Genomic DNA, 27353 nt, shown 5'->3' with positions numbered 1-27353 from the left:
TGCAGGCTGACGCTCTATCCACTGAGCCAAACCAGTTTTGGCAAGGTATAGATTTTTTATACATGCTCTTTATCAAGTTGAGGTGTTGCTCCATTATTCCGACTCCTGTGTTAATTAGTATGATCATACTATTTTTATTTCACCTATTGATAAATGTGTTATATTGACTGATTTTGAATTTTGAGACACCCTTGCATCCTTGGAATAAACCCAATTGGTCACGATATATCATCCTTTGTGTACATTATTGGATTCAATTTACCAATATTTTGTTGAGGATTTTTTGAATCTTAAGTTCATGAGAAACATTAGTTGGTAGTTCAGTTCTTCCATATCTTTGCTAATTTTCTGTCTAGAAGAGGTTCGACCAATTGCTGAGAATAGGGTTGATGTTCCTAACTAACTGTGGATTTATGTATTTCTCCTTTTAGGTCAGTTGTTTTCCCCCCATTTGTTTGAAGGCCTCTTGTTTGGTGCATCCATATTTAGGATGCAGTGCCTTCTTGGTGGATGATCTTTTTGTCATTATATTATGCCCCTTTTCATACCTAGCAATCTTCTTTTTCCGGAAGTCTACATTATCTGATATTACAGATCTACTCCTGCTTTCTTTTGATTAATGTCAGCATATCTTTTTCTATCCTCCTACTTTCAACCTATTTATCTTGTGTTTGAAGTGAGTTTCTTGTAGAAAGCATATAATTGTTTTTTTATCCACTCTGCCCATGTCTCCCTTTTAATTGATATATTTAAACCATTTCTATTTAAAATAATTTTTGGTACCTTAGTATTTGCTTTTTGTTTCTTCCTTATGTTTCCCTTTTCTCTGTTTCCCTTTCCTTGTCTTCCTGTGAGCTACTTGCAAGTTTTTTAGGATTTTTTCTTGTTATATTTATACTGTTTTGAGTATACTGTAAGAATATGGGTTTTCAGACTTATAAGAACATGGGGTTTTTTTCTGAGTTTTAAAGCTTCTGTAGGGCCCTCTCTCAGAGGAAAAGCCAAAAAATGGCAAACTCATCCATCCACTCACTGTCCTTCCTTTCTTCCAAGTGGCGCCTTCCTATCAGTTTCTACCTGCTTTGGGTTCTCTTATGCCTTCAGGCAGTTGTTTTTTTATATTTGTCCAGCACTTTTTGTTGGTATTCACAGGGTTCTGATGGGGTCCTTCCAGAAGTAGAACCTCTCTTTCCTCATTTTTGTTGTTGCAAAATAGCATCCCTGACTTAATTGAGGTAAGTAACCACTATATGCCCATCAGTAAACCCTGAAGAGTTAATGACAGAGGAATGGAGTGAATTTCTGATGTTTGGCAGTTTTTCTTACTGCCTAGGCCAGTGGTCGGCAAACTCATTAGTCAACAGAGCCAAATATCAACAGTACAACGATTGAAATTTCTTTTGAGAGCCAAATTTTTTAAACAAACTATATAGGTAGGTACATTGTTATTAACTTAATTAGGGTCCTCCTAAGCTGGCCTTTGCTAAAAACGTCCTCAATCTGATTGAGGTACGTTCGCTGAGGTCGACCCCTTCCAACTCTCCCATCCACACTTGTCTTGTATACTTGTTTCGTCTATCTCCTTTCGTTCATCCTCTCTATATGTCCAAACCATCTCAACACACCTTTTTCAATCCTCAACACTACATCTTCTTTCACTCCACAACATTCCCTGTACGTGCGCGCCTGCACGTGGTATTTTGTGGAAGAGCCACACTCAAGGGGCCAAAGAGCCGCATGTGGCTCGCGAGCCGTGGTTTGCCGACCACTGGCCTAGGCAAAGGGGAGAAGGCTCTTCAGCTGGGTCAAATTGCAGGCAGTGCTTATATTTTGTGTCGGTGCCCCCAATAAAACTGAAAATTCTTTACAGTGAGATCTGTACCTGATTTATCTCTATTCTTAGCACCCAGCACAGTGTTGGACATAAATAGTTGCTTGTTAACATGTTTGTTGAATAAATTAATAAATAAGAATGGCTGTAGATATTGCTATCAGCCTGCTCTCAATGGGAGAACAATCCTTTGTTTATATTCATCATTCTTGTTGCCTAATCAGGACTTTTAAGTTGATAATGAACTTGTATTGATGGACAACCTAAGATCTGTTCTTATTTCTCTATTTTATTTCCCCACGTAGCAATAGGGCATATGAGAGACAAAGCAGATCATGAGTTCAGGTGTGTCAACTGTGCTTTTGATTGTTTTAGCCAGTAATAGGGAAAACCACTTATTCTGATTTTTATCTATCACTGAGGTCAGCACTTTTTACCTCCTGTTCTGTGATGTGATAGTATTAGTGCATTAGTACTTTGGTGGTTGACATTGGTTCCTTTTCAGTTGACATTGTGGTCTAATCAAACATTTGTTTAGATGGTTTTATTTTAAGCCCCTGGAGAGAAATACTAAACCTCAGCATTTTTCTATGCAGTTTTATTTCTACTCAGTACAGTGTTTGAATATCATTTTGATTCTCTACCACAATATTTGCATTATTTTTTAAAAAATCTTTTTCTGATTAATTTAATTACTTAGGTAATAAGCCAATATATACTCCTGCTAAAAATGTAAAACAAGGCAGAGAAGTCACATTTGACCTCCCTATGTCCTTTTCCCTTCTGTTTTCAGTTTGGTGTGTATCCTTCCAGATTAAAAATTTTTTAAAAATATGTTTTTATTTATTTTAGAGAGTAAAGGTGAGGGAGAGAGATGGAAACATCAATAATGAGAAAGAATCATTTATCTGCTGCCTCCTACACACCCCACACTGGGGATCGAGCCCACCACCCATGCATGTACCCTGACTGGTAATTGAACTGTGACCTCCTGATTCATGGGTCGATGCTCAACCACTGAATCATGCTGGCTGGGCATCCTTCCAGATTTTTTTCAGTGTAGTTACATACATAGATATGTACCATTAGATCGTATAGTACTGTTTTCTTGTTTGGAATGGTTTTAAGCACATAAAAGAGATCCTACCTATGTGTCACTTTGTATTTTTTTACTCAATTATGTGTCCTGGAGATATGTCTCTGTTATTACATAGAGATATACTTGCTTTTCTGTAATTGCCCTATAGTATTCATTTGTAAGACCACACTGCAGTTTATTTAGTTCTTCCTCCTACTGATGGACATTTTGGCTGTTTCCAATTTTTCACTATTTGAACTAGTGTTATAATAGTAGATCATACTAGATGAGGCACTGGAACAAAAATACTGGACCATAAGTTCTACACATTTTTTATTTTAATACATAGAGGCCTGGTGCATAGGATTCATGCACAGGTGGGGGCGTGGCCTGCGGGAATCAGCCCGCTGTGGGAGCACTGCCGCATCCCGGTATGCTGAGCGTCTGTGGACCTGCCCTCTCAGTGGCGCTCCCTGGTCCGGCATCTTCTGTGGAGCCGGAGCACTCGCCTCTTCAGAGGAACTGGTTGGGGCTGGGCCCAGGGACAATAACACTGAGAGGCAGTGGAGTAGGCCTCGGTCCTGTGGCGGGCATGAACCCACCTCCCAACCTCGGGTGCAGGCATCTGGAGGAGGTGGCAGGGAGTAAGGAGCAGCCTGGGCCAAGGAGGCAATGATTGCAGCCCAGGTTCCTGCCGATCAGCCCAGAGTTCACAGTGGGAGCAGCCTCATCCCAGTCAGCCAAGCGGCACTCCCACTGTGGTAGTGCACTGACCACCAGGGGGCAGCTCCTGCATTGATTGTCTGCCCCCTAGTGGTCAGTGCGAGTCATAAGGACTGGTCAACCAGTCGTTCTGTTCGTTCCGCCGTTCTGTCGCTGGGGTTTTATTATATAGGATTACCAAATTGCTTTCCCAAGGGACCACTAGACCAATTTAAAATTTCAACAGCCAGTGGTATAATCTTACTGTCAATGTTTGATAATGCAGATGTTTTTTAATAAGCTGATAAGTGAAAAACAATATATTATTTTACTTTGAATTTCCTGAGTACTAGAGATGATGAGCATATCTTCATATGTTTATTTTTTTAACTTTTTATTTTGAAATGATTTTAGACTCACATAGAGATTGCTAAGAGTACAGAGTTCCCGTGTACCCTTTACTCAGCTTTCCCCAATATATATATATATATATATCTCCATAGTACAATAATTAAAACCAGGAAATTAACATTGGTACAATACTATTAACTAAACTATAAACCTTATTTGGCTTTTACCAATTTCCACATGCAATCATTTATTTTGTGTGTCTGTAGTTCTATGAATTTATTCCATGTATAGATTTATAGAATAATCACCACAATTAGGATATAGAACAGTTTCATCACCCCTAAAAACTCCTTGGAGCTATCCGTTTATAGTCACACCCTCCCTCCCTACCTCTAACTCCTGTTCTCCATCATGATAATTGTCTTTTCAAGAATCCTATATAATAAAAGCCTAATATGCTAATTGTCCAACTGTTCGACCAGTCACTATGACGCTCACTGACCACCAGGGGACAGACGCTCCGACCAGTAGGTTAACTTGCTGCTGGGGTCTGGCGGATCAGGTCTGGGCGAGACGGGCCAGACACGCTCCCCCCAGCCTGGCCTGCACCCTCTTGCAATCTGGGACCCCTCAGGAGATGTCAGAGAGCTGGTTTCGGCCCGATCCCTGCAGGCCAGGCCAAGGGACTCCACCAATGCACGAATCCGTGCACCAGGCCTCTAAGGTTTTATAAATGGAATCATACAATATGTAAACTTTTGAGATTGACTTGAGATCCAGTCAAGTTGTTATGTGTATCAGCAGATGCTTACTTTTTTACCTTTTTTTATTGTTGACACTATTACAGGTGCTTACATCCCCTCCTCCTTTGCCCACCTCCACCTCAGTAGTTTTACTTCTTCATATGTTTATTGAAAATTCACTATTCTTTGTAAATGCCATTCATATATTTTTGTCCATTTGTCTATTGAGGTCCTCCTCTTTTTCTCTTTGATTTCTTTATACATTCTAATACTAATCCTTTGTTAATTATATCACAATTACTTTCTCTAATTGTGTCCCTATTTGTTTATAGAGTCCTTTGTCACACAGAAGCATTTATCCTTTATACAATCAACTCTATTACCCCCCCACACACACACACACTTTTTTCTTTTTTTGCTTTTGGATTTTGCATTTGCTTAGGAAGGCTCATGAGCATAAAATATTCTTCTGTATTTTCTTCTGATACTGAAAATATTTTCTTTGTTTAGATCTATATTCCATTTGGATTTTGTTTTTTGAGGACTGTGTGAGGTAGAGATCTAGCTGTGTTTTTTCAAAGTTAATAGACATTTCCCCCAACATTTTTATTAAATAGTCCATCAGTTTCACACTGATCTGAAATGCCATCTCTATCATATCATACATTCTTGGGTTATTTCTCAACTACCTGTTTTGTTCCTTTGACCTTTATCCATTCATATAACAATACTCATGTTCTATTTACTTTATAAGAAGTTTAAAATTTTTGATTTCCACTTAAATAAAAGCGATTTTTTAAATGATTATGAGTTTATTTTGATCCACCATCTATCTCAGATTTGTCTAGTGGGATCCTCTTCAAGCTGGTTCCTTTGTCCTTTTGACATGTCCCCATCATTCTTTGAACTTACCTTTTACACAACAAGACGTTCCAGGCATATCCTATTTGTCACTGCCCCAGCTTCATAATCGGTCATATCGCAACAAGCCCTGGTGGAGAAGATTTGTTTTAATGGAGATACAATCTCATATTTAGAAGAGGAATGATTTAAGAGCATGGGGAAAAATGGTGAGATAGGAGAATTACTGGAATAATGTCCTTGAAAAGGTGAGAGGAGCTAAAGTTTAGTTTCTAAATAGAGGGGTTGGCCTTAGCATGGGAGCCCAGACAGGTTTTTTCCATAAAAAGGCAAAGGTAGAAAATACGGTCACAAATGCTATTAGGTGAGCATATCTGGTGGTGGGAGCTTATGGAAATGCTCTTCCTTGTTGCTTTTTATTTTCTCATTGAAATATATAGAAAGCCATAAACTGAGCATGAGTTTGGGGAGGAAGTGGGTATTAAAAGTTTGAGGAAAGCCCACCTGGCGTGGCTTAGTGGTTGAGTGTAGACCTATGAACCAGGAGGTCATTGTTCAATTCCCGGTCAGGGCACGTGCCTGGGTTGCCAGCTCCAATCCCCCCAGTGTGGGACGTGCAGGAGGCAGCCGATCAATGATTCTCTCTCATCATTGATGTTTCCATCTCTCTCTCCCTCTCCCTTCCTCTCTGAAATCAATAAAATATATTTTAAAAAGAAAAGTTTGAAGAAAGCGGCAAAGCTATAAAATAAGTTTCTAGGAGAATGGTAGAAGGAACAGTAGTAAGATTGCCAGGCAGCATTAAGTACCTACTTGAAATTCGTTGTTCTAAAGAACTAATCTCTTTGTTGAATTTGGTGATTATCTTTTCCTAAACTTTAGTTTTTTCATAGATTTTTGTTTCCTTGTAGATGTGATCCATTAGTTTCTGTTCCTTTGGAGATTCTCCACCATTTATGGTTTGTGGATGGCACTCTTTTTTTAGTTTTACTGTAGTATTAGAGCGGATGTATATGTTCCTTGTTATCATGTTGATTTAGTCTCTTAGAATTTTTTATCTGCGTGAATAATGCGGATTAACATTATAAGAGAAAGGTGACTGAGTGATTTTTGTTGTTGTCAATGTTTAGCATTGACAAGGAGGAGAAGGGGTTTTTGTTGATATGTCTTTAGGAGCAGTGACAGAACTATCCAGATCTCAGACTTTGAATGCATCAGTAGTCAATAAATCTACATAGTAGCATATCTGAGTTGTCTATTCATAAAATCACTCTGGAGATTGTGGTTCTTAGCAATTCTTATTTTCCTACTGTTTCCTAGCTGATCTCAGTGAAATAATTTTCAACTCTACTTTCTTTTTTAATAAATATATTTTTATTAAAGAGAGAAGAAGGGAGGAGAGATAGAAACATCAGTGAGAGAGGAACATCATCAACCAGTTGCCTCCTGCATGCCCCCCACTGGGCATCAAGCCCACAACCCGGGCATGTGCCCTGACTGGGAATCAAACAGGGACCTCCTGGTTCATGGGTCGACGATGCTCAACCACTGAGCTACACTGGCCGGGCAGCTCCACTTTCTTAATCAGTGAAGTACTTAATATCTTTACACTTCAGACTTGGTGATTTTAATTCTAACCATGGAATGGTAGTTACTGAAGATAACAGTGCCTTTTAGATGTTTACTTTGTCTCTGCTTATGTTTCTATTCTTCTGTTTATTTTTTTAATATATTGATTTCAGAGAGAAAGGGAAAGGGAGAGAGAGATACAAACATCAGTGATGAGAGAGACACATCGTTTGGTTGCCTCCTGCATGCACCCCGACTAGGGCTGGGGTTCAAGCCTGCAACTTAGGTATGTGCCCTAGACTGTAATTGAACCCTGGACCTTTAATTCCTCAGGCCGACGCTCTATCCACTGAGCCAAACCAGCCAGGGCTCTTCTACTGTTTTTAAGACAGTACAGAAACTATATGAAGAATAGACTTCGTTTTGTTGATATATATAATGCTGATATCAATTGGCCAAAGAATCTGCAAGTTCAGTTTATTGAGAAACATCTGTGGGCTTACTGTGTGTGAATATGATTAAAACAATCAAATTTATTCTGATAAAGAAGATTTTAATATAATGAGATCATTTTTCTGAAGCATTCTAGCAGAGTAAATCTTACAGTTAGTGAACTGACACTGAGGACCAAGCAAGCCACCTCATTTCATTTTCACTGTAACTTCCTCTATAAAAGTAGTTAATTCCATTAAATGAAAATCTTTGTGTAAAAATTGAGAAAGTTATGACTGGTTTCTTTAGAAAGCGTGATTCTGGCTTTCAGGGTATTAAACCATTTATGTAAAAATGCTATTTTGCACAATAGTGGTTTTATGTGAAATTACTGTAATTGAAGGGAAATTGGTCTAAGTAGTGGGTGTGTTCCCTGAACATTGTCAAAAAAAATGTTCGCAAAAGGCACACACTGCTTTGTATAGTTTCATAATGTCCAAGGACATTAGTCATTTGGATTGATTTACAGGGACATTATTCAGCCTTCTCCCCTTTGAATGTAAATTAGGTAAAGCATGGAGTATGTTGAAAGAATGGGGACCTTTCTGGTTGATCTCATTCTCCTGGAAGGAACCAGCCTATAAAATAGCACAGTTGAAATCTTCAATTTGGGAAATTGGTGGAATGAGATAAGAGAATGATTACTTGTGGGTTACTACTACTATATAAGGTATTTAAGGAAAAGGCAAACTGTTTTTTCAGGGGGATAGTATGAAAGGTATTTTTTATTTTATCACTAGTAGCTCATCGGGCGATATCATAGGCCACCCGCTGCTTCTGCTTCCGCTTCCGCTCTGCGCCCGCTTCCGCGCTTCCGCTTCCGCTTCCTCAGGAGCCGGCGGGAACCGCAGCGTGCCGCGGGAAGCCATGTGGCTTTCACGGGAGGCAAAAGCGAGCCGCTGGCGCCTACGGGAGCCAGAAGGGAGCCACCCTGCTGCCGAGGTAGGCGGGCCCACTGTCTCCTCTCCAGGCCTACACTCGGCCACGGAGGCTGCAGGCCAGCCCCCTGCCCCTGTCTGTGTCCGCTCGTCTGTGTCCGCTCGGGCTCCGGGGGCCTGGCCCTCCTGTGTCTGTCTCCGTCTCCCGCTGGGGGCCTCACATGCTCAACCTCCTCCTGTAGGGTCGTAACCCGTTACGACATCCCGTAATTTGCATATTTCCTGTTTTTATAGATATAGATATAAAGATATTGTACATTTGCCCAGACCGGTTTGGCTCAGTGGTAGAGCATAGGCCTGCGGACTGAAAGGTCCCAGTTTCGATTCCGGTCAAGGGCATGTATCTTGGTTGCGGGCACATCCCCAGTAGGGGGTGTGCAGGATGGACAGCTGATCGATGTTTCTGACTCTATCCCTCTCCCTTCCTCTCTGTAAAAAATCAATAAAATATATTTTTTGGGGGAAAAAAGATACTGTACATTTGACATTTTCAGTTTTTATGTGTACAGCCAATTTTGAAATGGAGTTTTAATAATTTGGACTTAATACTGATTGCTAGTGTTAATACATAGAACCAGTTTTTATACCACAACTTAATTACCCTGGATTGTTAAATTTTGCTAAGTGCCTCTGTAGTTAGGAAAATGGGTTTGTGTAATTTTTCAAGGTTAATTTGGTGTGCTATTTTTGATCCTTTGGGTATGTGAAACTTACCTTTCACTTACATTCATACATGAAATATAATTTGGGTAGGAAAAAAAATATCAGATTGCAACCTTTTCTTTTTTTTCTACAAGATATTTTGTTCTGCCCTGGCCAGGTAGTCCAGTTGGTCAGAAAGTTGTCCAGTACGATAGTTGTGGGTTTGGTCCCTGGTCAGGGCACATACAAGAATCAACCAATGAATCCTATATAATAAAAGTTTAATATGCTAAGTGTCCAGTCATCCGGTCATCTGTTCAACCAATCAAAGCGTAATATGCTAAGGCTGCTCAACCGCTCACTATGATGTGCACTGACCACCAGGGGGCAGACACTCTGACCAGTAGGTTAGCTTGCTGCTGGGGTCTGGCCTATTGGGACTGAGCAAAGACCAGTTAGACATGCCCTGGAGCCCTCCCGCTACCCCTCCCCAGCCCCAATTGTTCACTGGTGGGGTCCCTTGGCCTGGCATGCACCCTCTCACAATCCGGGCCCCCAAGAGGGATGTCAGAGAGCCGGTTTCGGCCCGATCCTGCAGGCCAGGCCAAGGGACCCCACTGGTGCACGAATTCATGCCCCGGACTTCTAGTACATAAATAAGTGGAACAACAAATTGATGTTTCTCTCTCTCCATCTCTTTCTTAAAGCAATCAATCCTTTTTTTTTAACTATAAAAAATACATATTCCACCGAAACCGGTTTGGCTCAGTGGATAGAGCGTCAGCCTGCGGACTGAGAGGTCCCGGGTTCGATTCCGGTCAAGGGCATGTACCTGGGTTGTGGGCACATCCCCGGTGGGGGATGTGCAAGAGGCAGCTGATCGATGTTTCTCTCTCATCGATGTTTCTAACTCTCTATCTCTCTCCCTTCCTCTCTGTGAAAAATCAATAAAATATATTTTAAAAAAAAATACATATTCTGACTCGACTGGCATGGCTCAGTGGTTGAGCATCAACCTGTGAACTAGGAGGTCACGGTTCAATTCCTGGTCAAGGAACATGCCCTGGTTTTGGGCTCATTCCTCAGTAGGGGGTGTGCAGGAGGCAGCCAATTGATGATTCTCTCTCATCATTGATGTCTATCTCTATCTCCCTTCTTCTCTGAAATAAATAAAAATATATTTTAAATTTTTTGAGGTAAACATACAAAAGTGTAGATATTCTTCCTGGATATTGAATTAACCAAAATATGAAATGTAACATGTATATTTTCTGAAATAATACCAAATTTCATCTTTAGCCTGAAGTTTGCTATTATCATAACAAATTTTATTTCTATACTGTTTACAGCCTGTATCCCAACCAGCTGCAGTTGAACAACAAGCAGTGCTTCTAAAACCAGATTTAGTTAGAAGGTGAGTACCTTCAAATTTAATACCATGGAAATGATAAGGGTATGTTGAAGTATTTTCATTCATTAGGGGCCTGTTGTATCATGACTGAAGAAGATTTTGTGTTCTTGAATTTATGTGTATGTTCAATAAAAATAGTAGGTATAGTTTTTTACTTTTTTATTTTAATGAAGCTCATATATATTGTGAAATTATTGACCATTTTCTTGTTCTCATTATAACATTCCTGTGTCTGAGAAAAGCTTAGAAGAATTAGTAAAGAAAATAATATAATTTAGAGTAAATTTTCTAAAGAAATAAGTTATAATGATATATATATAATTGTGCTATTATTTGGCAGTTGTAAATTAATGTTTTACTCTGTGTTATTCAGATTGGCTAATTCCTATTACTTTTTTCAGGTTCACTGATTCTTTCCTTTGTCCTATTCATTCTGCTATTATGCCCATTCCAATGCATTGTTTTTTTGTCATTGTACTTATAGGTCTATAATTTTCATTTGGTTCTTTTTTAATATCTTCTATTTTTAATGAGATTTTTCAATTTTTTTAATGTGCTTCAAGAGTATTTGTAATTACTTACTGAATCGTTTTGATGATGACTGCTTTAAAATCCTTGTCAGTTACTTCCAATTTCTTATTCATTCTGGTGTTGGTATCTGTTGACTGTCTTTCCACATTCAAAGTGTGATTTTTCCAGGTTTTTGGTATGACAGGGAATTTTCATTTGTCTCCTGGACCTTTTGGATATTATGTTAGGGACTCTGGACCCTACTTAAATATTGTAGTTGATCAGGAAGTTACCCTGTTCTGATGACCACTTAGTTTTCACAGTCCTTGGAGAGTGATTCTGGTCTCCTTGGATCACCTGCCGTTCCTGGCCCCACCTCTGGGTGGAAGAATTGGGAGTACTCTCTAGGCCCTCTGTCCCAGGCCAGATCTCTAGGTCACATGCTGCTGGTGGTGTGGCCACCAGTGTCATCAGGGGGAGAAAAGGGCTTACCTGAACCACTTTCTGCTGCCAGGTTGGGGGTCAGGAGACCACTGAACTTGGGCTGCCTTTGCCTTTGGGCTTTGAGTTAAGAAACACTAAATGTGGACAGCCTTGTGTCACTGGGTAGGTAGATAGCAAGTTGTAGTCTTTTTCCTTAAGTTCTGGAAAGTCCCACAGGAAGTCCTGTGATTGTCTACTGTATTATTTCTAGATTTTTTAGTTGTACTTTGAGGGGAGATGCAGGGAGAATTGAGTTTCTGTCATCTTGTCCCAAACCCTATACTAGTTTTTTAAAGTAACTCTGCAGCCCTGGCTAGTGTGGTTCAGTGGTTGGAGCATCGACCTGCACATGGTTCTCCGGTTCATTTCCTGGTCAAGGGCACTTACCTGGGTTGCAGGTTCCATCCCTGGCCCCAACAAATCAATGTATGTCTCACGTGGATATCTCTCTCTTTCTCTCTCTCCCTCACCCCCTCTCCCCCTCTCTCTCCCTCTCTCTCTTCTCCCCCCATCCCTACCTTCCACTCTCTAAAAACCAATAGAAACGAATATCCTGGGGTAACCCATCTGGCTTGGCTCAGTGGTTGAGCATCGACCTATGAACTAGGAGGTCACGATTCAATTCCTGGTCAGGGCATATGCCCTGGTTGCAGACTCAATCCCCGGTAGGGGACATGCAGGAGGCAGCCGATCAATGATTCTCTCTCATCATTGATATTTCCATCTCTCTCTCCCTCTCAGGAATCAAAAATATATTTTCTAAAACTTACCCATTTAAAGTATACAGTTCAATCGCTTTTAGTACATTCACAGGATTGTAAAGTCATAACTTTTTAAAAGATATTGTACTACTTATTTATTTTCCATAACTCATTATTTATGATTTTAAATTGGGAGGTTTTCTTAGAATTTTAATATCAGGATGAAATGATTCTAGCCATGAAGAAAGTTTATTTGGTAAGTCTGATTGGGGTTAAATATTGGGTTTTGAGAATCACAGAAGAATGTCTATTCTGAGAAATTGAATAGAAGTTGCTTCTGTATTTTTAATTACTAGTTTGCAGCATGATGTGGCAGCCGTGAAGGAAAACAACAACACCCCTGATAACCCAAGTGGAAATGGCAAACAGGATCGGATCAAACAGAGAAGAGTGTCCTGTCCTCGACCAGAGAAGGCGACCAAGTTCCAGCTTACTGTCCTGCAGGTCAGTGTGTGAACATGGGTGGGCTAAGTGTGCATAGAGGTCTGGGGAGTCAGGGAGGGGCAATGTTACTGTGCAAGTAGGGTATTGTGAGACTCTCTAAATTAACTTTTCCTTCATTAAAAGTTTTTAATGATAAGAGTATTATGTATTAATTGTTAAACATAGGAAATATAAGGAAAATAAAAATCACTTGTACTGCCCTAGCTGGTTTGGCTCAGTGGCTAGAGCATCGGCCTGTGGAGTGAAGAGACCTGGATTCGATTTCGGTCAAGGGCACATGCCCGGGTTGGGGGCTCAATTCCCAGCGTGGGGCGTGCAGGAGACAGCCGATCAATGATTCTCTCTCATCATTGATGTTTCTATCTCCTTCTCTCTCCCTTCCTCTCTTAAACCAATAAAGAAATATATTTTAAAAAATAAAAATAAAATAATAAAATGGCTGCCTTGGATAGTTCCTTGTATAGAGATAAAATAATTTAATCATGCATTCTGTGTGGTTTTTTTTTCATTTAGGTTGTTTCTTTCTGTTTGTCTCTCTCCATCTCTGTCTTTGCAGCAAACACCCTTGAACCACAAACCTTTGTACATATCCCTGATTTTTTTCCTTGTGTTAGATTCCTAGAAGAAGAATTAGTGGGTCAAGTATTATGAAGATTACATGTTGCTAGATCACTGTTTTAGCAGCATGTTGGACCAGTTTACATTTTCATTAGCAGTGCCAACATTGCTCAGTGATTGAACATCCATCTATGAACCAGGAAGTCATGGTTCTATTCCTGGTCAGGGCACATGCCCGGGTTGCAGGTTCGATCTCCAGGAAGATGTGTGCAGGAGGCAGCCAATCAATGATTCTCTCTCATCATTGATATTTCTATCTCTCTCTTCCTCTCTGAAATCAATGAAAAAATATTTTTTTAAAGAGAATTTTGGAAATCAATGACCAAATTTAGGTCTTTGCATTGCAGATAGTGATATTGACTATTATAACTTGTTTTTGCCTTGTTATAAAAGTTCGCTTTCCACCTGGCCAGGGTGGGTCAGTGGTTGAGTGTCAACCCATGAACCAAGAGGTCACCGGTTCAATTCCTGATCAGGGCATGCCATAGTTGTGGGCTTGATCCTCTATAGGGGGTGTGCAGGAAACAGCTCATCGATGTCCCTTCTCAAATTGATGTTTCTCTCGCTCTCTCTTCCCCTCTCTAAAAATCAATTTTAAAATCTTTTAAAATATATCATTATTTTTTGCCCAAGGCCAGTTTGGTTCAATGAATACCTAGGTTCAATCTAGTCAAGGGCATGTAGCTTGGTTGCAGGCTCAATCCACAGTCTTGGTCAGGGCACATGTGGTAGGCAACCAGTCGATGAGTCTCTCTCACATCAATGTTTCTCTTGGGTGAGTATTAGCAATATATATATAATTTTTTAAATGCCATTGGCATTTTGATGGAGATCACATTAAATCTGTATATTGCTCTGGGTAAGATAGTCATTTTAACTATGTTGATTCTTCCGACAATGATTGATTCTTAATCTGGTGGTGAAATGTTTGTACCCAGGTGTCAACCTCTGGAGACAACATGGTAGAGTGTCAGCTGGAGACACACAATAACAAGATGGTCACCTTCAAGTTTGATGTTGATGGTGATGCACCCGAGGATATTGCAGACTATATGGTAAGTACAATAAAACCGAATGATTCTCCTTTCAGTGTTCTCTCTTTTTTCCCTGTAACTCTTCCCCCATTTATTCAGAGTCATCTTTTTCTTACGATACGGTTTTTAAAATTTGTGCAGATCTAAATTGGTTATGATCAAGAGGAAACCAGTGCACCTCCTCTGGTTTCAGTTCATTTATCTGCAAAATATGAAGGTGTTTCATTAAGAGATATTTTAGGTCAGTGGTTCTTTATCCCAGGCTGCATGTTAAAATGACCTGAAGAGGTATTCTAAAAACCAATTCCCTGGGTCCTTAATTAAATCAAGAGTCTTTGGAGATGAGGCCTAAGCATCAATCCTCCTATTTAATAAAACCCTAATATGCAAATTGACAGAACGACTGGTCGCTATGATGCACACTGACCACTAGGGGGCAGACGCTGAACACAGGAGCTGCCCCCTGTTGGTAAGTGCGCTCCACAGGGGCCGCGTTGCTCAGCCAGAAGCCAGGCTCACAGCTGGCGAGCGCAGTGGTGGTGGCAGGAGCCTCTCCTGCCTCCGCAGCAGTGCTAAGGACCTCTCAAGGGATGTCCACCTGCCAGGGAGCGGGCCTAACCCAGCAGACGGACATCCCCCGAAAGGTCCCAGACTGCGAGAGGGCACAGGCCAGGCTGAGGGGCTTCCCCCCCCCTCCCCCCAGTGCATGAATGTCCTGCACCGGGCCTCTAGTAGTTTATAAAGTTCACCAGGATTTGCTCTCCTTCCCAGGAGCATGCCTATGAACACAACACCTGCCCACCCCGGCTTCTTTCCCCACAGGCATGCATCTCCTGAACTTTAAGGGACCCCACAAGGTTTGCAACCAGGGCAGCAATGGGCAGTGGCAGTTCATCCCGGGCAAACACCCTGAGCCTGTCCCCAAGGTCGTCTTTTCTCTAACTTCTTAGTGAGCCTAAGTAACCCAGTCTAGGCTCATTTTCCCAGCCCTTCCTTATTCCACTGTCCCCAGCTTAAATAAATAAATAAAAGTTCACCAGTTACTTTTGATGTGTTAGCTACTGCTATAACATGTTATATTTCAGTGTTTTAAGTAATATTCATTATGTCATTTAGTTTTTATATTTTTCTTGGATTGTTAGGCTTAAGTTAGTATTTTCCTGTTTATTTGTCTGTTTATTATTTTTTAAAAGAATAGTTTATTGATTTTGAAAGAGAGAGGAAGGGAGACGAGAGAAACAGAGCATAACATTAATCAGCTGCCTCCTATACGCAACCCGGACGTGTGCCCTGACCAGGAATCGAACCAGAAACCTCTCGGTGCTTGCAATGACACTCCACTGTGTCACACTGTCCAGGGCATATTTTTGCATTTTTTAAAAATGGGGATGAGCCCAGCTGGTTGTGGCTCAATGGAGCAGGAGGTCAGGGTTCAATTCTGGTCAAGGCACATGCACAGTTGCAGGCTCGATCCCCAGAAGGGGATGTGCAGGAGGCATGATCAATGATTCTCTCTCATTATTGATGTTTCTATCTCTCTCTCCCTCTCCCTTCCTTTCTGAAATCAATAAAAATACATTTTAAAAAAATAGAAATAAAAACCTATTTTTAAAACTGGGAATGGGCTAGGGTGGCAGGAAGAGTACACAATGCTTTTGTTTTTGCCAGTTTTCTTTAGAGATATATTCCTGGCCATTGCCTCAGTTATGTCCTTCAAATGACAATCAATTTATAGAATGCCAGATCGTTTTTCAAATGCTGGCTTCTTCTCTGGTGGGTAATGCCAACCTGACAAATGGTAGTGGTCTCAAAATAGAACTAATAATTTAATATCTGGTCTTTGTTAATTCTGTTGTGGCATTTGGATGTAAATAATTAATTTTAATTTCGTTTTCTTTAAGGTAGTAACCATTGATAGACATAATTATAATTTTGAAGACACTGAATTCATTTTCGTAAATAGACTTACTTTTACTTTTGGACAGGTTGAAGATAACTTTGTGCTGGATAGTGAGAAAGAAAAATTTGTAGAAGAATTGAGGGCTATTGTAGGTCAAGCCCAGGAGATTCTACATGTCCACTGTGCTGCAGAAAGAGCCACTGGAGTTGACTCTGTCGCTGTAGAACCCAACAGTGGCCAAGTAAGAACAATTATTTAGCAAATAGGTCTTCTGGGATATGTATCAGGAACTTCTTTATTTACCTATTCATTTTTAATTCAGACAGGGTCATCTGAACAAGCACAGATAAATTCTGCATCCACTCAAACCAGCAGTAAGTATATTTAATAAAATTTACCATTTGGCATTTGAAACATTTGGAGACTTCAATTTACACATCTTCATTGAGAAAGATGTTAGCCAATAAAGGAATTAGATAAGTTGTTAATGTAGAATTTCCCACACTCTGAAAGAACTTTATAGCCCAGAAGAAAATAGAATAAGAAGTAAAACCATTCTCCAAATTTCCTTCAAGTGTTGGTTGTTTACCTGATTAATTTATTTCTGAGCTGCTGTATGGTATGCTACCAGAAAAGCAGTCATGGTAGTGATGATTTTTAATGGCTTTATTATTTGAACTTGACTGCCAAGTCCCCCCCATCCCTAATTTGAGATGTACAAAAACGTTCTTAACTAAAATCATTATGTTCAAAGTCTGCCTTGTGTTTTAATTGTCACTGATATCATGATTTCATTCCTCTAGTGACAAGCTTCTCCTTGCTCTGGTCACTAAGTTTTTGTAAATCAGATACCAGATAAACTTCCAGGGACTAAAAAGGGGTCCTCTGTTTTCTCTGATGACTTTATCTCTCCATTCTTCTCAGCTCTGGTCATGGGTATATTTAGAGTATCTGGGAGGGGGAGAAAAGCCATAGACAAATGAGGACCTCTGAAGGAATTATAACGACACGAAGAAGCAACAGGTGGTGTGCAAGTCATGGAACCAGATACCATTACCCTGAAATTCAATTTGTGTTGGAATGCCAGGGTCCTTCTCTATCCACTTTTTCTCATTAGCAGGAGTCTGAACAGATTTCTGGCTGGCAAACTAGGGTAACGTTTAATAGAGAATTACTTATTTCAGTAAGTTTACAAAGGCTTATTTTACTTATTTTTTTCAAGTTGTCATACAGTAAAATTGACTTTTTTCTTTTGGTGTACAGTCCTGGAAGCTGTAATACTCAGTGTAGATTTCTGTAAGCACCATAATCAGGATACAGAACAGGAAATGTAGGCCTTAATGGTAAAAGTGCTTTCTTCCTCCCCTATCCCCCTCCCAAAAAAAAGTGCCTGGCTTCTAACTGCTATTGAAATGTTTCTTTCAGAAGAATCTAAAATCTTTCTCTAAAGTCATCTTATGCTTAATTCTTTTTAAAACATTTTTTTTAGTTTTTATTGATTTGAGAGAGAGAGGAAGGGAGAGGGAGATTGAACTATAAATGATAGAGAAACATCGATCAGCTGCCTCCTGCTCACCCACTACTGGGGATTGAGCTTTCAACCCGGGCATGTGCCCTGACCGGGAAATGACCTCTTGGTGCATGGGACGAAGCTCAACCAACTGAGCCACACCGGCTGTGCTATTCTTTTTTTGTTGTTGTTAATCCTCACCCGAGAATATTTTTCCATTGCTTTTTGAGAGAGTGGACGGGTGTGGGGAGAGACAAAGAGAGAGAAACATCAATGTGAAAGAGACAAATTGGTTGCCTCCAGCACACCCCCCCACCAGGACTGGGGATCTAGCCTGCAACCGCGGTATGTGCCTTTGACTGGAATCAAACCCGGGACCCTTCAGTCTGAGGGCCCATGGTTCAACCACTGTGCCAAACCAGCTGGGGCAGGGCCAGGCTATTCTTAATTCTTTAGAGTATTTTTCAGGATTGGGGAGGAGGTCTGGTCTCATAAATTGCACGCATCCTAGTGTTGTTGGAAATGGAGGTACAAGAAAAATTGGTGTTTTAACCTGGTTTCCTTAGTCAATAAGGTAAACATGCTGACAGTTGCTTAGCATATTAAATTCTCCACAGATGAATCTGCTCCTCAGTCATCCCCAGTTGGTCGGTGGCGATTCTGTATCAATCAAACGATAAGAAACCGTGAGGCTCAATCTCCTCCTTCTCTTCAACAGTCCATATCTACAGTGCCTGGGCTATATCCACTTTCTAGTAAGCATTCATTCTCTGCCAACTTTATCCAGACTTGGTGGATAGGAGTGTGAAATATGGACCGTATCTCTTTTTTTAAGGTTTTTTTATTTGCTTTTTAGAGAGAGGAAGGGAGAGGGAAAGAGAGAGAAAGAAACTTCAGTGTGAGAGTGAAGCATCAACCAGCTGCCTCGTGCACAATCCCTACCGGTGATCAAGCCTGCAACCCAGGCATGTGCCCTGACCAGTAATCAAACCTGCAACCTTTCGGTGCACAGGATGACGTCCAATGAACTGAGCCACACTGGCCAGGGCTGGACCATATTTTAACTTGTTTTCATGGGTATTTTGTGCTTATGAGAATTTTCATAATCATTTTGGAAGATGTTAATACCAGGGTGTAACTTAAGCCATTTCTTATTTAATATTTATGGGGGGGGGGTTCTTTTCCTTCACAGGTAGAATTATGTATTTCGAGTCTTTTTTACAAAAATACTTTCACACAAGTTCTCATTTACCCCTTGATCTACCTGTCCCCTTTGAGTTTGGGGAGTAGTTCATGCTTTGTGCTTACCAATACATGCTTTACCCATTCTTTGTTATTGTTCCAGGTCCAAGCAAAACAAATAATAAGGAAATGTCACAGGACACACTGCTCACTCTAGAAAATAATCCATGCCAGCATGCACTTTTCACCTCCCAGTCAGAACACAAGGATGTGGCTGATGGTAAGATTTCTGAATGTGCCAGTGTAGAAACTCAGCAGTCAGCTGTACTTTATCAAGTGGAAGATGACAGGCAGAGAATGGCACCAGTTGTTAGTAGCTCCGCTTACACTGCTACTTCAGTTCGTACAGTTCCAGTGAAATGTGAGGGACCCACCAACCAAGCAGGGACATTTCTACCTGTGCTTCCCTGTCACCAAGCTGCCACTCAGGCTAATGTACTTACGGCACCTTCTGGCGAGTCAACTCAGATTGCTGGTAACTCTCTTAAAACTTCAGCATTTATTTCTGATCAAAGGCCTCAATCCTTATCAGTGCAGCAACCAACTGTGGATGCAGAGTTTATTTCCCAAGAAGGAGAGAAAACCACAGTGAACACTGAAGCAAGTTCTCCTAAGAAGGTCATCCCCACTCAGACCCCCGGCCTTGAACCGTCTGCCCTTCTACCTACTACTGTCCTGGAATCAGATGGGGAAAGACCTCCAAAAATGGAGTTTGCAGATAACCGAATTAAAACTCTAGATGAAAAACTAAGAAACTTGCTCTATCAGGAGCATAGCATGACTAGCATCTACCCTGACAGCCAGAAGGACACCCAAAGCATAGACTCTCCATTTTCTTCCTGTGCTGAAGATACACTCTCGTGTCCAGTGCCAGAAGTCATAGCCATCAGTCACTGTGGAATTCAAGACAGTCCTGCACAGTCCCCCAGTTTTCAGCAGACAGGCTCTAAGGTTCTGTCCAATGTGGCTGCCAGTCAGCCTGCTAACGTGTCAGTGTTCAAAAGGGACCTGAATGTGATTACTTCTGTGCCCAGCGAATTATGTTTACATGTAAGTATGATTCTTTCTAAATAATTCCTTGTCCCTGTGCTTTTAAAAAATGCATTCTTTAAAAATGTATGTTTTTATTGATTTCTGAGAGGAAGGGACTGGGAGAGAGAGATAGGAACTTCAATGATGAGAGAGAATCATTGATCAGCTGCCTCCTGCTTAGCTCCTACTGAGAACCAATCGAACCGTGATTTCCTGGTTCATAAGTCAACGCTCAACCACTGAGCTACACCAGCCAGACAAAACATTCTTTGCTAAAGTTCTATCCTTCAGAATGTAGTTAATTGTCTGTGTCACAAGATTCCGAGGGCACAGGTATTTCAGAAGACCATCTTACTTGCAGGTGTCCAGAGCTTCTCAACAGATGGCAGACCTATTTATGGTAAGAGCGCCCTCTGGTGAATTAGTTAGGAACTTGCAAGCCAAGTCTGTTTTGAATTAATAACAAGAACAGGACTAATTTATTGATTTTGTGGGTAGGAAGAACTTACTTTTAGATTTACAGTTAAAAATGTTTGTTGTTAGTTTCCTTTTCAATAATTTTATGGTATTAATGTAATCTTGTTTTTGTGGGTTTTAATTTATTTGAAATTTTTCTTTATGAAGAAAGTAAAAATCATCCACAATCTCATGACTTTCTTTTTTAAGTTACATAACGTAGCAATTTAATTTCCCTTTTCTGTCTCTTTAAATCATGGAAGTAATCATTATGTGGTGTTCATCTACTATTTGGTACTTAACCCTTCTTTTTTTAAAAATCATTATTGTTGAAAATATTACATATGTCCCCCCCCATTGACTCCTTCCCACCCACCACCCACCCCACTGCTCCAGGCCTTCACCACCCTATTGTCTGTATCCATGGGAAAGTTCTTTGGGTACTTAACCCTTCTTGACTTGAGCTTAAACAGATCTATTTACATAACTGCAATTTTTCATTCACAAAAATAGGATTGTACTATATACATATTGATCTGCAACTTTATTTTTTCAATTTATAGTATATTATAGTCACCTTTCTAAATCTTTACCACTGTATCTCTATTATTATTATTATATTTAAGTAGTATTTGTGTATACAGTAGGTCCTCGGATTACGCCAGAGATCCGTTCCTACAGCATGACGTAACGCGATTTTCGCCATAAGTCGGAACCCACCTACATAAGCACCTACGTCACTCACATGGAGCACATACATAGCAGTAATGAAGTGAAACAGTAAAAAAAATTTAAAAGATAATTCCTGACCTTTACTTGTGGTAAATAAATAATAAAAAACATAAAGCAGCCCTAACCGGCTTGGCTCAGTGAATAGAGCGTCAGCCTGCAGACTGAAGGGTCCCAGGTTCGATTCTGGTCAAGGGCATGTACCTTGGTTGCGGGCACATCCCCAGTAGGGGGGTGTGCAGGAGGCAGCTGATCGATGCTTCTCTCTCATCGATGTTTCTAGCTCTCTATCCCTCTCCCTTCCTCTCTGTAAAAAATCAATAAAATATATTTTAAAAATAAATAAATAAAATAAACATAAAGCACATATGTACATATGTCGAAATGACAGAACTTTTTTTTTTAAATAAATGAGAGATGGTGATGTAACCATGAAACGACATATGTCGAGGCCAACGTAACCTGAGGACTGCCTGTATATAAAGTAAAATCCATCCCACTTCCAAACCTATAGACATAGCTGTTAATAAATCTTTCCAGACATGGTTTTAACTGACATGAACATATTTATCTAGATATATTTCTTTATATGTGCTATATATTTACAAGGCATGGATACATATTATGTATTTATTTACATACTAGAGGTTTGGTGCACGGATTTGTACACCAGTGGGGTTCCTCGGCCTGGCCTGCACCCTCTCACAATCTAGGACCACTTAGGGCAGTGGTTCTCAACCTTCCTAATGCCACGACCCTTTAATACAGTTCCTCACGTTGTGGTGACCCCCAATTTCATTGCTACAAGTTGAACATAATTAAAACATAGTGATTAATCACAAAAACAATATGTAATTATATATGTGTTTTCCAATGGTCTTAGGCGACCCCTGTGAAAGGGTTGTTCGACCCCCAAAGGGTTCGCGACCCACAGGTTGAGAACCACTGCCTTAGGGGATGTCAAAGAGCCAGTTTCAGCCTGATCCCCACAGACCAGGCCGAGGGACCCCACCGGTGTACGAATCCGTGCACCGGGCCTCTAGTATGCATATAAGATCTTCGGTTAATCTCTTCACACCCCCCTCCTTCCCCTCTTCCCTCTGAGATTCATCAGTCTGTTCCATGTTTCCATGCCTATGCATTGAGCGTCTGCCCCCTGGTGGTCATTGTGCATCATAGCTACTGGCCAGTTGAACAGTCGCTTAGGCTTTTATATATATAGACGCTTCTTTTTTTAATGTTTTTATTGATGAGAGAGAGAGAGAGAGAAAAACATGGATCGGCTGCCTCCTGCACCCGCTACTAGGGACCAAGCCTGAAACCCAGGCTTGTGTCCTGACCTAGAATCAAACTGGTGGCTTTTTGGTGTATAGGGTGACCCTCAACCAATTAAAGTCATACCATCCAGGGCTACATATACTTCTTTACATAGATGGACTGGTTTGCATTTTTTAACAATATATTTTTATTGATTTCAGAGAGTAAGGGAGAGAGAGATAGAAACATCAGTCATGAGAGAGAATCATTGATTGGCTGCCTCATACATGCCCCACACTGGGGATTGAGCCCGCAACCCAGGCATGTGTCCTGCCCAGGAATCAAACTATGACTTCCTGATTCACCAGTCGATGCTCAACCACTGAGCCACACCGGCCGGGTGGATTGCATTTTTCCCCACTTATTTTGTACTATTCATGTCAGTACACACAGTTCCACCTCACTTAAATTTTTAGAACAACAGTAAAATATTTTATTCAATAGATATAATTTAAATATTTGTTTTTTGGTAAATAGTACTTTTAAATTATTCAATTAATACATAAACATGAAAGCAATTCAGAAGAATAGAAAATTTAAAGTAATTGTTTCGTTAACACCCTCCCACCCACCCCACCCCCCATTGCACTCCCAACACGGTTAAGTTCCTGATTTGGGGGGTTTGTTTTGTTTTTAAATATATTTCTATTGATTTCAAAGAGGAAGGGAAAGGGAGAGAGAGTTAGAAACATCAGTGATGAGAGAAAGCCATCTATGGGCTGCCTCCTGTACGCCCCATACACACACTGGGGATCGAGCCCGCAACCTGGGTACGTGCCCTTCCTGGGAATCGAACCCTGACCTCCTGGTTCATAGGCTGATGCTCAAAAACTGAGCCACACCGGCCGTTCTAAGATCCTGTTTTATTTTTTTTTGTTTATTTATTTTTAATATATTTTTATGTATTTCAGAGAGGAAAGGAGAGGAAAAGAGATAGAAACATCAATGATGAGAGTGAACCATTGATTGGCTGACTCCTGCACGCCCCCTACTGGGGATTGAGCCCACAACATGGGCATGTGCCCTTGACTGGAATCCCAGTCCACAGGCTGATGCTCTATCGACTGAGCCAAAATGGCTAGGACCTAAGTTTCTGTTTTAATTCTTGTGCTCATTGCCATTAATAACTAGTAAATAATATACTTATTTATTTTTTGATTTAGTAATTTCAGACAATACCTATTGGCTCACTGCTATGAAGGGTGAGGAAATTATACTTTTTCTTTCCTCCACTTGCACATCTTCCAATTTTTATTAATTATATTACTTTTTAATTTTGGTAAAGTTTAGCATCTATATATTTTCTGTAACTATTGGCTGTACTTTGTCTACAGTTTGATTTAAAGAATTGGAAATCTGCCGAAGCTGGTTTGGCTCAGTGGATAGAGCGTTGGCCTGCGGACTGAGGGGTCCCGGGTTCGATTCCGGTCAGGGGCGTGTACCTTGGTTGCGGGCACATCCCCAGTGGGGAGTGTGCAGGAGGCAGCTGGTCGATGTTTCTCTCTCATCGATGTTTCTAGCTCTCTGTCTCTCTCCTTTCCTCTCTGTAAAAACTCAATAAAATATATTTAAAAAAAAAAGAATTGGAAATCAATAAACAGCATTTATATTATAAATGTTATCTAATGATCATATAATGTAATTAGAACTATAAAAAAATGAAATATAATTCTCTGTCATTTACACTTTGTTATTTGAAGGAGACTTCTTCCAAGTCAGGGGTCCTCAAACTTTTTAAACAGGGGGCCAGTTTACTGTCCCTCAGACCGTTGGAGGGCCGGACTGTAGTTTAAAAAAAAAACTATGAACAAATTCCTATGCACACTGCACATATCTTATTTTGAAGTAAAAAAACAAAACGGGAACAAATACAATATTTGTATTTGCATGTGGCCCACAGGCCGTAGTTTGAGGACCCCTGTTCCAAGTGTTACTGTCAAATGGATTCTTTTGCTTCCTTTAAGTGCCCATTGCTGCATCTTGATCAAACTTACCTGTCATTGTTTCTGGTGTCCTAAAATTCCTCCCTCCTGAAATGTTTCTATGACTGATATTTTAAAATATGTTGCATGAGAGGTGTGTGTGTGTGTGTGTGTGTGTGTGTGTGTGTGTAATGGGTGCACAGTAAATTCAGTTTTTAAAAACCCACTAAACTGTATAGTCTAAATGGCTGAACTTTAGAATATCTGAAACACGTTTTTCAAAGAAAACAGTACCATGTTGGAATAGTAATTTTTTTTTTTAGTAATTTTTTAATGTCCAAATATGTCTTTATTTTACTTCACACTTGATTAATTATATATGGTAGGATCATTTTGAGTTAATTTTTGTATATTGTATTAGAGAAGGGTCCAGCTTCAATATTTTGTATGTGGACATCCAGTTCCAGCACCACTTCTCATTCTTTGTTATTACAAATGGAATTGTTTTCTTAATTTTCTTTTCAGATTTTTTTATTGCTAGTGTATAGAAATACAACTGATTTTTGGGGGGTGTTGTATTCTACAAGTTTGCTGAGTTTATTAGCTCTAACAGCTTTGGGTGTATTATTTAGGATTTTCTATATAGTATATAAGATCATATCATCTGTAAATAGAGAGTTTTATTTCATTTCCTGTTTTTCTTATTTATTAACTTTTCATTTCACGCTTTCATCTCTGTCCCTTTGCTTTCTGTACTGGGATAATTTCTCTATTTTTAGGCTGTTTCCAATGTCCTATTCAGCTATTTTTTGTTTGTTTGTTTGTTTGTTTTTTATTTTATGGTTCTTTTTTTTTTAATTGCTTAAAGCAGGGGTCCTCAAACTACGGCCCGCGGGCCACATGCAAATATAAATATTGTATTTGTTCCCGTTTTGTTTTTTTACTTCAAAATAAGATATGTGCTGTGTGCATAGGAATTTGTTCATAGTTTTTTTTTTTTAAACTACAGTCCAGCCCTCCAACGGTATGAGGGATAGTGAACTGGCCCCCTGTTTAAAAAGTTTGAAGACCCCTGGCTTAAAGTATTACAAAGAGTATTACATAGGTCTCCTTTTTTTTTTTCTCCCCTTCACATTCCCCCGGCCTCCCCTACCCCCCAGTGTCTTGTGTCCATTGGTTATGCTTATATGCATGCATACAAGTACTCATCTCTTACCCCCCCTTCCCACCACCCAACCCTCCCCAGCCTTCCCGCTGTACTTTGACAGTCTGTTCGATGCTGCTCTGCCTCCATATCTATTTTTGCTCATCAGTTTATAATGGTCTTTATTATCCATGAATGAGTGAGATCATGTGGTATTTTTCCTTCATTGACTGGCTTATTTCACTTAGCATAATGCTCTCTAGTTCCATCCATGCTATTGCAAATGGTAAGAATTCCTTCTTTTTTACAGCAGCATAGTATTCCATCGTGTAGATGGACCACAGTTTTCTAATCCATTCATCTGCTGATGGGCACTTGGGCTGTTTCCAGATCTTAGCTATGGTGAATTGTGCTGCTTTGAACATAGGGGTGCATATATCCTTTCTGATTGGTGTTTCTGGTTTTTTGGGATATATTCCTAGCAGTGGGATCACTGGGTCAAATGGGAGTTCCATTTTTAACTTTTTGAGGAAACTTCATACTGTCTTCCATAGTGGCTGCACCAGTCTGCATTCCCACCAGCAGTGCACAAGTGTTCCTTTTTCTCCACATCCTCTCCAGCACTTGTCGTTTGTTGATTTGTTGATGATAGCCAGTCTGACAGGTGTGAGATGGTACCTCATTGTTGTTTTGATTTGCATCTCTCAGATGATTAGTGACTTTGAGCATGTTTTCATATGTCTCTTGGCTTTCTGAATGTCCTCTTTTGAAAAGTGTCTATTTAGGTCCTTTGCCCATTTTTTTGATTGGATTGTTTATCTTCCTTTTGTTAAGTTGTATGAGTTCCCTATAAATGTTGGAGATTAAACCCTTATCGGATATGACATTGGTAAATATGTTTTCCCACACAGTGGGTTTTCTCGTTGTTTTGTTGATGGTTTCTTTTGCTGTGCAGAAGCTTTTTATTTTGATGTAGTCCCATTTGTTCATTTTCTCTTTAGTTTCCAATGCCCTAGGAGATGTATCGGTGAAGAAATTGCTTCGGCATATGTCTGAGATTTTGTTGCCTTTGGATTCCTCTAGTATTTTTATGGTTTCCCGTCTTACATTTAAGTCCTTTATCCATTTTGAGTTTATTTTTGTGTATGGTGTAAGTTGGTGGTCTAGTTTCATTTTTTTGCATGTATCCATCCAATTTTCCCAACACCATTTATTGAAAGACTGTCTTGACTCCATTGTATGTTCTTGTCTCCATTGTCAAATATTAATTGAGCATATTGTTTCGGGTCGATTTCTGGGCTTATTGAGCTATTTAATATCGATGGTTATGTTTTTAATTTCTAGTAATTATATGTAGTTCATTGTTTTTTTCTTGTGGATGTTGTATATTCATACAACTCTTGAAGATATTAGTCTTATTTTATATTTTTATTTTTTATTTATTTATTTATTTTTTTCCTAGAACAGTGGTTCTCAACCTTTTGGCCCTTTATTTTTTTTTATTTTTTTTTTAATTAAATCTTTATTGTTCAGATTATTACATTTGTTCCTCTTTTTCCCCCCCCCATAACTCCCCTCCTCCCAGTTCCTGCCCCACCCTCCGCCCTCACTCCCCACCCACTGTCCTCATCCA

The 27353-nt window shown here is 40.0% G+C and overlaps 1 protein-coding gene across 1 annotated transcript in view; it reads left to right on the top strand.

The window, feature by feature from the left end:
- WNK3 (WNK lysine deficient protein kinase 3) overlaps nucleotides 1-27353 on the top strand; it is a 110710-nt gene that overhangs the window by 64874 nt on the left and 18483 nt on the right. The window contains exons 11-17 of the mRNA XM_036305621.1: nucleotides 10557-10621; nucleotides 12669-12816; nucleotides 14373-14489; nucleotides 16454-16609; nucleotides 16691-16742; nucleotides 18496-18633; nucleotides 19224-20170. Of these exons, the coding sequence (XP_036161514.1) occupies nucleotides 10557-10621; nucleotides 12669-12816; nucleotides 14373-14489; nucleotides 16454-16609; nucleotides 16691-16742; nucleotides 18496-18633; nucleotides 19224-20170 (1623 nt within the window). The remainder of the gene's footprint in view (nucleotides 1-10556; nucleotides 10622-12668; nucleotides 12817-14372; nucleotides 14490-16453; nucleotides 16610-16690; nucleotides 16743-18495; nucleotides 18634-19223; nucleotides 20171-27353) is intronic.

This window comes from Myotis myotis, unplaced genomic scaffold (assembly GCF_014108235.1).
Source record: "Myotis myotis isolate mMyoMyo1 unplaced genomic scaffold, mMyoMyo1.p scaffold_m19_p_4, whole genome shotgun sequence".
Lineage (NCBI taxonomy): Eukaryota > Metazoa > Chordata > Mammalia > Chiroptera > Vespertilionidae > Myotis > Myotis myotis.
The sequence above is the reverse complement of the archived record's forward strand: the minus strand, read 5'-3'. Positions and strand labels throughout refer to the sequence as shown.